This window comes from Pararge aegeria, chromosome 4 (genome assembly GCF_905163445.1).
Source record: "Pararge aegeria chromosome 4, ilParAegt1.1, whole genome shotgun sequence".
NCBI classification, from domain to species: domain Eukaryota; kingdom Metazoa; phylum Arthropoda; class Insecta; order Lepidoptera; family Nymphalidae; genus Pararge; species Pararge aegeria.
The window spans coordinates 5,607,344-5,620,340 of record NC_053183.1 but is presented as its reverse complement, the minus strand read 5'-3'; the positions used below and the strand labels follow the sequence as shown (position 1 = coordinate 5,620,340).

Genomic DNA, 12,997 nt, shown 5'->3' with positions numbered 1-12,997 from the left:
GCGTCTCGTGACAGCCAACCTCTCTTTAAATATACAGGGTTTAATGAGGCGAACGGGATCAAAATATATTATATACTAATCGTTTCGAGTTTTTGCGAGACACGCACGGTACGTAATATAAATTTTATAAATCATTCTCAACCAAAAATACAGAATGCCAACATAATGTTATGATGAATAAATAAAGTAATTAAATATATAACATTAGATTTCCTTAAAAAGTTACTAATTCTTTTTAAAATCTTTAAATTTTTGAAATGGAAAACAGGAACAAGTTCAAAGTTACAAGTTTTTTTCCCCTAAAGCAAAATAAAATTCACATCATGTCATGGCTTATATTTCTTTTCCCTGAAAAACCAGAAATCATACTGAAATAATAATAAATATTGCACAAATATTTTATAGACTTTTTTATTTCAATATTTGGCACCAATATTGCTAAAAAACAATACCTACATTATTGTTTATTATTTTATCTAGCAACATATTGCAAACTGACCGGAATTGTAGTCATTAATACTTTAAGTAAATTATTCTTATAACCTACCTACCTTATTGAAACCTACTTTAATTGCTTTGTTCGATTGCTATTACTCATGTTTGTCTCACGCGAAGAATCTTTTCCCCCCACTGAACCATTATTTAAAACGCTTGTTTTCGAGAGTAAGTGTTGAGTCAGCAAAAAATTCTTGTTCATTTCTATATCGTAATCATTATTTTTATTATTTAATGTACTGGACAGACTATCACTTGTGTTATGAACAATTTCTGGTGGACTAGCATCAGGTTTGAATCTATTTATTCTCTTATTTTCTGGTCTAAGGCTCAATGGCATGCTATCTACGTTGGTTTTTCTTATATTTTCTGGTAATGCTTCTGATTTCAGTTTTACTAGCGTTGTGTTGATGACGGAACAATCTATCTGCATAAGGGTCACATGGTCAGCCTTTAGTGAATCTATGGACAAAAAAAAATATTTAAAAATGTATTCATACTGAATCGTTTAGCAGTTGCCCGCGTTCTTTGTCTTCGTTTATTACAAATCCCGCAGGAAACGTTTTGTTTTCCTGCACGGCTAGCATGGGCAGGAGACAATTATATCCTCGGGGAAAGGATAAAAATTTATCTCCTTCCGCAGCTTTAACGACCCTCGGGGCACTTTCTTCTTCTTGCATTGCCGACTCCTATCCGAGGTTGGCAACCATTAATTCTATCTGGACTTTGGACGCAGCTGCACGGAACAAAGATCGGGTACTTTTCCCGAACCATTGCCGTAAATTTTTTAGGCACGATGATCTACTTAGGCCTGGTGGTCTTTTGCCGGCTATCTTTCCCTGATAATGAGCACTTACGCACAATTGGAAATTATATCCAAATTATATTAATGTAATGATAAACAGGGGTATACTTCTCCTATTCCATGTTCCCGTGCTTTAGAAGGTGTACATATTAATTATATCCCTTGTCAGAGGATACAATCAGGGTATATAATTTATGTCTCCTGACGGCCCTGCTGGGATTAAAATAGCCTAATACAACTCTCCGCCGTCTTAACTACATTTCTGGCAAAACTCAAGATGATTGGTTGCTTGGTTAGGGCGAAAAGGAACGACAAACAAACACACTTTCGCATTTATAATATTAGTAAGAATGAAATCGGTAAGTAAGACATCAAAGGTTGTTTTTATTCCACTACCAGTAAGCCCTTAACTGTGTGTGTGATGCGGTCTTTGATGGTAGCGTGCTAACATGTTCGGAGTTGGTATTTATAATTAAATCCATTCTTCTAATCGGTCGGATCATATGCTCGATAGGTTTTTACGCGACATTCTACCAGGATGCTATTCACTATTACTTGACTTTTTTGTTTGTAGGGTGGTAACGCCGCGGCCTCCTACCAGCACAGACAAGAGAAATTCAGAAATTAATAATGCCAGCATAACCACGCCCCCCCCCCCCCCCCCCACTCCCATTTATGCATTATCTTTCGACTGCGATCTCACCTGGTATGATATGATGCAGTCTAAGATGGAAGCAGGCTAACCTGTTAGGGAGTATGGCATGGCACCCCTAATTGGTTTCTACGCGAAATCGCATCGGAACACTACATCGCTTAGCGGCACGTCTTTGTCAGTAGGGTGGTAACTAGCCACGACTAGAAAGGTATGGGCTCTATGGATTTACAAAGCCTTAAGGGAATGCCATATCTCCCGATAATTTTTGGTTTTCTCCTGGCATATTTTGTTTTCAATATTCAAAAGAACATGTTTTCTATGTGACATTAATTTTACATCCAATGAACCATGCAGCGGGCGGTATAAAGATAATAACATTGGCCGATGTCAAGCGTTGGCTTTTAACATTGGGCCTTTTACGAGCTTTTACTTTCAAATTTATAATTTTGTCTGTTACTGTTCTGTTACTTACTGGCGATCACAGCCTGAGCGCTTTAGAAATTAATATTTTCAGCTTTACAGCGACTATACTTTAACATTTCTCACTTTAATTTAACTTTTTTATATTTTTAATCATCATCATCACATCAACCCATTACCGTCCCAAGGAGAGCACGGGTCACCTCCCACAACGAGAAGGGGTTAAAGCCGTAGTCCACCACGCTGGCCCAGTGCGGATTGGTGGACTCCACACACCTTTGAGAACATTATGTCGAACTCTCAGGCATGGTTTCTTCACGATGTTGTCCTTCACCGTTGAAGCAAGTGATATTTTACTTACTTAAAACGCACAAAACTTAGAAAAGTTCGAACTCTGCCCCACGAAAGCGAGGTCGAGCTCCTACCCAATATCACCGCAGCTATTTTTACTCTTCTTTCAGAAGTTTGTGTATGTGTCAGATGTAAAATCTTACCATTTCCAGTTAGTGCTGGTAATATCAACGCCATTTTTGGAGGTCTCGTCACATTATGACTGACTGCAGGCAATAACAAATGTTCGCCTTTACCAACTCCAACAATATAGAAAGTGTCGTCTCGCCGATGCAACGCTTGAAGTAATGCGTTCCATTCACCAAAGTCATTCACATTAAAATCGTCTACAGACTTCCTTATCGGCTTGTGATATAACCTCTCATAGAACATTGCAGCGTCCGAGAAATCTATGTCTTTGTCAGGCATGTTCCTTCTTAACCTTCTTAGACGGACCTTTTCTCGAACATTCCTTCCGTTTTTATTTGCTTGGAGATCAATGAGATTATTTTCTAGATTTAACTTATTGAAGAGTCTGTATGTTTCTAAAAAGCTACCTGCAAACGCCTATTTAGTTAAAATGAAAATTGTAATTGAAATACTATAAGAGTAAGTAGTAGTACAAAGCTTTCTCACCTTCTTGTGAGTATACACACTTAAAAATTTTAAACTAACATTTTCGTGGTTAATCAACCTTTCTTAAACATAGTTCAACCACGATACTATTTTTGCATTTGTCGATATTTCGACCCAGTTTCATGGATCGTGGTCACGACGTGAGTCCCGTCGTCGTCGTCGTGAGAATATCGACAACCCGTTTCGTTTACCCGTTGAACTATATTAAGAAATATACACACTTATCTATACACCTTTCTTTTGGCCCTTAATAAGGTGGTTAGCTCTCTGTCCCAGTTATAATCAATCGAAGTCCTTACCACTGGGCTATTAGGCATGACAAACTTTTGCCTTGTCCCCTATTAGCTAGGACTAAGTCAATCGATAAATGGTGGGATTTGAATCTGCGGCCTTTTAGACTGCACTCCAAAAACCAATCTAGGAGGTTATGAGACTGAATATTCTAATCTACTTTCCCAAAAAAATGTTAGCTAGATAACATGAACGGCGATTTTACTAACAGCTAATGACGGCCGATTGGCGCAGTTTGCAGCGACCCTGCTTTCTGAGCTCAAGGCCGTGGGTTCGATTCCCACTACTGAAAAATGTTTGTGTGATGAGCATGAATGTTCTTTAGTGTCTGGGTAAACATATGTATTTTCTAAGTATTTATGAATATAATTCATAAAAATATTCATCAGGCATCTTAGTACCCATAACACAGGCTACGCTTACTTTGGGGCTGGATGGCGATGTGTGTTTGTCGTAGTATTTATTTATTGAATGGGATTCTCAAGGCCGACTAAAGGGAAATAAAATATGCTGGAAAGCGGACACGACCCAGCGGTATATCGAGTAGTCTACGACTATTCTAAACCTGTTCTACGTTTTTTTTCCACTACAAGTTAGCCCTTGACTGCAATTTCACACTGTGGTAAGTAAAGATGCAGTCTAACATGGTAGCGGACGAGCCTGTAAGGGTTATGGCAACTATTTGAACTACGCTTTATAGTACCAGAACGCTAAATCGCTTAGCACGTGTTTGTCGGTAGAGTGGTAACTAGCCACCGCCGAGGCCTTCCACCAGACAAGACTTATAAAAAGTCTCAACAAAAATATAAACGAAGCGAGCCGGAACTTAATTAAAGTGAATACTATTTAGTTTTTACCAGTTATTTGTTCTTCATCCAAATATACTTTATTCTTCTTTGGAGTACTTGTCCAGTTCACTGTCTTCCCACCTCCAATCCAACGTTTTAACTCTCCAGCTATCCTGATATTTTCGGTCTGGTTGATTTTTAGATCACTTAGTGTTGTATTCCGGCAGTCAATTCCATCTATACTACGGTTACCCATTTGATCGTAATCTGCGGGAAAAAAAACAAGGAAACAATCTTATCTCATGGAAAATACCAAAACTCAATTAGATTCCTTAACTCTCAATATAATCTTACTACCATAACTAACAGTCATATAGAAAAACTAGCTGTTGCCCACGACTTCGTTCGCGATTGATTATGATAAATTATGAACTTCAGAACTGATCGCTAGATGGCACTGCAAGATTCCTTAACTCTCAATATAATCTTACTACAATAACTAACAGTCATTTAGAAAAACTAGCTGTTGCCCACGACTTCGTTAGCGATTGTTTACGATAAATTATGAACTTCAGAACTGAACGCTAGATGGCACTGGAAGATTCCTTAACTCTCAATATAATGTTACTACTTACAATAACTAACAGTCATATAGAAAAACTAGCTGTTGCCCACGACTTCGTTAGCGATTGTTTACGATAAATTATGAACTTCAGAACTGAACGCTAGATGGCACTGGAAGATTCCTTAACTCTCAATATAATCTTACTACAATAACTTACAGTTATATATAAAAACTAGCTGTTGCCCACGACTTCATTCGCGATTGTTTATGATAAATTATGAACTTCAGCACTGAACGCAAGATTGCACTGGAGTAAGTAGCAACATGTTGTTATTTTATGAGACATTTTTTTTAAAGAAAAGGTTCCTATGTTACAAATATGTTTACAAAGTTTCATGACAATTGTTGAACACGAAAACATTCCTACATTCACATTTATAATATTATAGTTATATAGTTATAGTTACGATATTAAAGGACATACCAGAAATTATATCTCCGGTATCCTCTGACCACAAAAGATGACGCGAGCCGACATGTGTGTTAGTCGGGCCAGAAAATGATTTTGAATTCCACCTAAAAAACGAAACTATTTTAGTATACAATTAGTTCACTCATTTTAACAAAATGAATTAGTCGACTCACCCTAAGACATTCCAATTTAATGAGACCATAAAAACCATGGCGAAAAGAACTGCAATGTTCTTTTTCGGTATCAAGATCGAAGTATCTAGCCGTGGGATCTGTAAGCACATGCCTCACTCTTTAATAAAAACATGCTGGGAGCCACAATTGTTAATAAGCCCCAAACCTATGTTAACACTGAGAGTAACTTTAAAGGATTGGAAATCTACTTAAGGTATACAAGGAATAAAGAAAGCAATAGGAGTTTGGATAATCTTTTACGCCTTTGGTCATTTTGTTGGCGTACTTCGTGTTAACGGTACTACAAATAAGTACAACCAAAAGCATGAGATGCGGTCGCTCTATGCGCAGGAAGGGTATACTAAAATATATAAACGCGGAAAACAGTGGTACTAAAAAGTATCGATTTTTTCCTAATAATTCGCCTGCAAAAAGCCTTCATTGAAATTTCGAGTCATACCACCTCCGGATCCCCGAAACTGTCAAATAGAACCAAACCTTTTTTCTTTAATATTTTCTGGGATTCTGATGGGATACTGTTATAAATTCGAATGCACATTGGGTTTGGTAAAAAAACGACGCAATTTTAAGATTGATTTTTGAAGTAGTTAGTAATTTACGCGGTACATTGTTAAGTTTTTGGAAATAGGGCTAGGCTAGGGCTGCTTCCGCATTAATTTAGATATATATATATGGGAGGGTTAAGATTTCTAAGGATTATGTAAGGTTTACCATATATTTAAAACAAGAAACATATTAGTATCGTCGAAACATTTATCGTAAAGCCAAGACGCTTTACCATAACGTGATTTTTACCGTAGTAAATGTATGAAACCAATATACTAATATGTTTCTTCCTTAAAATTGCAAGGTTCTATATTTGGTTAGATAGATAGTCTAGATATTAATCATCAAAATTGAGCTGTTATAATTCGAACAGATACCAAATTAGAGTGTAAACTGGGAATTATAAGGTTTATTTATATTATATTCAATCATGGAATTTAATAGACAGGTTTTAATAGGCATTAAATAATATACAAACCTTTCTACCCCTTCCGTTAGATTCTAATCTGTCCCTTAAGAGCTTATTTTCAAGACGCAGTTTTGCAATCTCATGATGTGCTTCTAAAAGCTGCTGTTCTAAAGCAGTGACATACTCTTTTTTCTTTTGTCTTGATTGGCAAGCTGATTCCCTGTAAGTAATCCTTGTTTGATTAAGTTTGTTGTGATTATCTAAGACTTTTTTAAATTTACCAAAGCTTTTTAGATCAAACCCTTAACTTTAACGGGATACAGTCTAAAAACGAACGCTAAATCATTAGTCAATAATACCACTATCGCAGAACAGTTGTTTATATTATCATGAATATGTAAAAGAAATATCATTATTTCACACATTTAAGTCTCAAACTTTCTTGGTTCAAAAATTAATGGCGATAATATTCCGAATTCGAGTTAGGAGGTTCGCAAAAGCGCAATGTTCTATCGTCCAAAACAGTCATAACGCCCCGCGCACGCCTCACTTTTCACCCGCGGAATGTTGCTAGCACACAAACTTTCTAGTGAACTCTTAGAACATTAGAGGTGAAATAATTACTGTCGTGTGCTAAATGGTATGAAGTGACTAAACGTTTTTTCTAGTAACCATTCTAAAGTGGTTTTGATGCTTCAATATTAATTGTGTACACGGTTTCTATATGTTCTTAATTCTGTGGATATATGTTATATCCTACATAAGTGACTGTGATAGGTCTGAATGAATAAAATCTTTTTGAAGTTCGAATTAGAATTTTCATTATCGCGTAATTGTAAGTTTGCTTTATGGGTAGAAGTCTTTGACCATAAATCGAATTTCGAGCGAATTTAAAGTCGGACGCATGTTTGGCGCTAGTCGTAGTTAAAATTTAAATAGCGAATCTTCTTACCGATTTTTTATCATCCTCTGTTGTTTTTTAAGGGCTTTAATTTCTGCTTCCGTTAACATTGACAGGTCTATACCATTAGGAATAAATATTTCATTGTTGTTATGCTGAATATTACTTGTTTGATGCACTTCTGGTTCTCCATTGATAACAAGGGTGTTTTTTGGAGGAGATGCCTAAAAGCACAATAAGAGTTTATTAACAATTTAAACATGGCTAAATTATTATTTTGATCTAAAACTACTTTAAGCATAACAATACTTAATAATTATAATTAGACAAACCAACAAAAAAAAACATTCCTAGATGCAGCAAGGCCAGTAAGATGAAGAGATATGAACATAAACTGTATGATAGACTTGACGTTTCAAAAGTGCGTATTAAGTAGGCCTTCTTGATATAAATTAATAAATAGCCTTTTCCCCTGCACACAATAAACCGCAAAGATTCTTTTTCTGGCCTCGCCGTAATTACTTTAAGTTTTAAAGCTAATAAGTATCTGCTAATTGACTGGTGGCACCACGTTTAGAGATATGGATTTATGTCTGAATGCCTGGAAGTTCCGTTATGACCGCTGACGAAGTTAGCAGTGTAGACGAAGGTGTAAGCTTTTAAAACAAGATCATAAAATCCATTTAAATCAGAAATCCGTGAATGATACTCGGAAATGGATCAAGTTTAAAAATAGAGCGAAATGTTCTTTTTAAACTTGATCCATTTTCTAACTTGAAACTGTAAATAGGACGCATGACATTTATTATGCGAATGCTTATATCCGTCGCTTGCTATACTCAGGACCTTTGTCAAATTCCACTGTCAGGGCCTGCAAATTCTGTACTATGCTTTGCTGCCTTATTTACATCAGCATCTGACATCGAAGACCACGATTCCCAATTTTAGCTTTTAGACTTAGCATTAGGTTTATGTCAAAGGTTCTCAGTACCAGCCCGGAGTGAGTAAATTGTCGGTATCCATCCGTTGAACAGCAAGTTAGCCGTCGGTACCAGTTATTTTTAACAATAATAGGAAAACCCGCATAAGAGCAACATTTTTTTTTATTTTTTTTATCCACTACAAGTTAGCTCTTGACTGCAATCTTACCTGGTTTACTACCAGGTAAGATTGCAGTCACGAGTTAAGTAGCAGGTAAGAGTGCAGAATGCAGTCTAAAATGGTAGCGGGCTAAACTGTTAGAGATTATGGTAGTCATACCCCTAACCGGTTCCTATGCGACGTCGCACCGGAAGACTAAATCGCTTAGCGGCACGTCTTTGTCGGTAGGGTGGTAACTAGCCACGGCCAAAGCCTCCCGCCCGACAAACATGGCGGCCTCTAAAACTATTAGCAAAGAAGCCCAACAGTGGGACGTTAATAAGTGGATGAAGATGCTTATCATTATACTGCAAATCTAGAGCCAAAAAAAAAAGTTCACTCACCTGAACACAGTAACCGTTGCTATTTGCATTCTGTATATGTATCGGTTTATGCTGTGTTATAGCAACTTTTCTATCGGCCGAAATGATTACATTGGTAGGTTTTGTAATCACTGTAGCAGTAGGTTTCAATATCCTTGTAACTCTATTTTGCTGTGTAATGTACAGGATATTACTGTCATCTTTTGTAGCTAAGTTTTGGGAATGTTCATTTACTACTCTGAATAAGGAGTTGCGATGGTTAATGTTGTTTAAGGCTAAAAAAAATATATTGCTAGATATAAATAAGATTATAAGTAGGTATCTGATAAAAAATTGTAATCATATTTCATGAATTTTCGACGTCGCCTGAGGACTTTTTTTATACTCAACGTCGAATGTCGATCGGTTCTCAGAGCCTTGCGCCCCACCCATTGCCACGTGGTACTTGAGTATTCTGGTGTTTTGAACAGTTTCCCGAACCCCTATTCAAGTTGGAATATACAAAATACTAGCTTATGCCCGCGACTTCGTCTGCGTGGAGTTTAGAATTGGGTATAACGCTTTGCTTGTTAACAATTTTCAATTTTCCCTCGCGAACTACTTAAGGAATCGGGATAAAAGGTAGCAATGTTCTTTTCCATGTCAAAGGCTACATGCATGCCAAATTTCATCCAAATCCGTTCAGCAGTTTTTGCGTGATTGATTGACAAACATCCACACTTTCACATTTATAATATAGAAATATTAGTAGGATATTTATTATATTAATCTGAATACACTATAAATAGTCAGTTTACTCAAAGGTTTTTAAGGTAACATATTTGGAACAAGTCAAGCGTGTCGAGTCAACCACCCCAAAGTGCTGGGAAATCTTCGGCTGTTGAACTGTATACTTTTTAAGTATTTGTGACAAGTACCTACTTTTTCATAAATGTTAACTTACCCTCAGATTTACTGGGTTCATCAGTATTATTAATGTTTTCTTCATATTCTTGCTTAACAACCTGAAAACAAAGGATAATTTTTATTTACCACATCATTTCAATAAAGGCTTTAAATCTTTTGAAATTACATTCAACTCAATCATACCTTTATGATGCCATTTTCAATTGCCATCACTGGACTAGTTTTATCTAAAGATCCTATCTTTTTTGATATAGGATCAGGTGCCAGCCCATTTGTACTGTTTGTTGTTATTGGAGCTAGAATATAAAATTGTCTTACTTTATTATCCTTACACTTTAGTTAAAGAAAACTATTTATTTCTCAAAATATATATTTTATGAAAAACCAGCCCAGAGGTTCCATAATATGTTAGAAGTAGACAGATAAAAATTTATTTAGTTACACAAGCTCTCTATGAAAATTGCTATTTTACAAATACCTAAATTCAATCATTGTTTTTGATAATCAAACTGCTAGAAAATACAGTTATTTAATGTTTCTATGATTTTATTACAATTTACAAAAAGTGTTAGTCCTGCCCAGAGATGAAACAACTGCTTTAGTTTCAAAAGCATTAAGAGTTACTGAAATAGGAGTTTGTGACATATGGAAGGAATTAAGAAACATCATTCTGGTGTGGAACCCTAAAACAACATTAATCTAATAAGAATAAGCACTAGAAAAATACTGAACACCTAAAATTAAATTGTTCTGTACCTGTTTTTTGTAAGAATAATTCCACATCTTCCAGATTCAGCTGATTTGTAGGCTCATCATTGAAAGATGACCAGTCAAACGGTGATAGAGATGATTGTCTATTTGAAGATGTACAGGAACCACTGTTATACATAATATAAATTTAGTAATTAGACTAGCCAATACTGTTAAAGATTATTGCTTAATATAACTTGTTGCACAACAAAATACTAATAATATAAAGAGGAAAGATTAGCTGAATAAAAATTGCAAAAAAAGTCATGAAATTGTCATAACAACATGGTGTGAGAACAAAAAGTTTAGGTCAGGGTATCCCAAACTGTGTGTTGCGACACCCTGAGGCCATCTTTGTTTTTACATTTTGTTCTTTATTTTCTAACAAAAATTAAGATACTATTCAAATTCAAAAATTATTTATTCATGTAGGCCTATCACAGGCACTTATGAAGCATTTATACATATTATAGGTTCCGTTATTGAGAGGTGATGGTGATAACTATATTTGCTAACTTAAACCTAAAGCTAGGATGCTACAAAATACAGAAGGCAATAAGGCCAGGGTGTCGCAAAAAAACAGCAACTTCCTAAGGGCATCACAGTTAAACAAATTTTGGTTTAGGAGATATTGAAAAATTTGAATTCAAATTCTTATTGGACTGTAGAGAACTGTAGAGAGCTAGTGCAAAACAAGTAAACATTTAATATGCACAGAACTACCATATTTAATATAAGTAATAACAACAACAATATTTATTAGCTTAGTAATTAAACTATTACTTGAGTAATAACCAATAAAATATTGGTGCTTTACATATTGAAATGAAATAAAATAAGAGTTAATTTTATCATAAAATAAACAAGACTAAAAGCAGGCAAACAGCAGATAAATGTTGATGCATATGTTACAACTAAAAGTTGTTATGTTGAACTGAGTGCAACTGAGTTGTGTTATGATCTGCAAAATCTTTTTGAATTCTACATTTTGTAACTGTAGAAAGGACTAATAAACTTAGGTCAAAAATTTTAATTAATTTAAACACTCAGTATTAAAAATCAGTCTTAACAACCACAAACTGTCTCTATATTATCTTGCTTTAAGTAATCTTAAGGGCTAATCAGGTCAATGGCTTAATTTGAATCCTAAAGGTAAATGTAACACTTGTTAAAGAAGGTTGAAGAACAACTTGATAACATAGCAAAGCTGTCACATTATGTTCTGTTATTTTGACTTTAGTCAGAGCTTTTCTTATTTAAAGCTTGTTCTAATACACAAAGAAAATATCAATTAAATACATACTTCTTAGAATCATCTTCACTACCCGAATCACTGCTGCTGCTTTCATTTGGAGAAGTCTTAAATCCTAATATTGGTGATATAGCTGGAACTAGAACAGGAGCAGCATCAGCTAAAATCTCACTTGGAGATGCATCTGCAGCATCCAACAATGATGGCAGAGCATCATTAGTAAGCTGTCCCAGGAAGTCTTCATCTAAAATATTAAAAATATTACGTAGTCATAATCAAACCAGCAAGGCAACTCTCTTACAATATAAGAGAATCATTTCATACTGTCCAAAATCATTATATTTGTATATGTGAAAATGTAAACACTGTCACTACACAAGCATGATGTTCAACATGTTTGTGCCAACTTTTCTTTCCAATCTGAGTTGAGAACAAAAGCAGTTAATTTTAACCTTGAATAACTTTGCCATCATCAAAGCTTTTCTCGATGTAAGTTCTTATTTAAAAATAACTGCTACGTAGTTATAAAGATCAAGTGCATTATGATAAAATAGTAACAAATTATAACCTTGTAAAATGTAAGAGTATGTAAAAAATACACAAATTATAACTGAAAGCAAATTCAAGGACTGCTACTGCAGTCTTGCTGCAAAAATTAGTCAAGCGGAAGGTCAATCCATTTATTTATTGTTTCAAAGCAAATTGCACGCACATTGCACTTTGTTTTCGTAACAAGCCGGATGGTATTGTGTGCGAAAGAAATATTTTAATTTACCGTACAAGCAGTCTTTACTTTCAAGTAGAATATCTGTATCCATCGAAGCAGATGCTTTAAAGGAAATTTTGAACTAGCAAATACAACTAATTCTTTTTAAATCACAACATATTACGCCTCTGACAACATGCAATTTATTTTTATTTACAACTTTTTTTTATCTGTACTGTGAGCCTGAGCTGTCAGTGATAAAATAATGACCACAGATAGTGAGAAGTGATCTTTAAAAATGTACAAAATAGTCCAAAATTATAATTTATTTCATAAAAATAGTTTTATAGTGTTTAGTGAAGAAGATGACTATTTTTAGTTTCATTAGTCTTTTTGAATTTTTAGGTCGTGTA

The 12,997-nt window shown here is 35.1% G+C and overlaps 1 protein-coding gene across 2 annotated transcripts; it reads right to left on the bottom strand.

Moving 5' to 3' along the window:
• Positions 1 to 395: 395 nt before the first annotated feature.
• LOC120637791 lies at positions 396 to 12,785 on the bottom strand. 2 transcript variants are annotated; one of them, XM_039909806.1, is made up of 13 exons: positions 12,654 to 12,785; positions 11,930 to 12,122; positions 10,633 to 10,754; positions 10,060 to 10,172; positions 9,914 to 9,974; positions 8,992 to 9,245; positions 7,559 to 7,731; positions 6,676 to 6,826; positions 5,631 to 5,728; positions 5,470 to 5,561; positions 4,490 to 4,687; positions 2,870 to 3,262; positions 396 to 957 (listed from the first exon to the last, which is right to left on the bottom strand). In XM_039909806.1, exons 1-13 carry the CDS (start codon positions 12,694 to 12,696, stop codon positions 563 to 565), a joined length of 2,286 nt encoding a protein of 761 aa, XP_039765740.1. In that variant the 5' UTR covers positions 12,697 to 12,785; the 3' UTR covers positions 396 to 562. The 2 variants fall into 2 exon arrangements, with proteins under 2 accessions (XP_039765740.1, XP_039765742.1); XM_039909808.1 differs by having other exon boundaries at positions 12,672 to 12,785.
• Between the last annotated feature and the right edge of the window lie 212 nt (positions 12,786 to 12,997).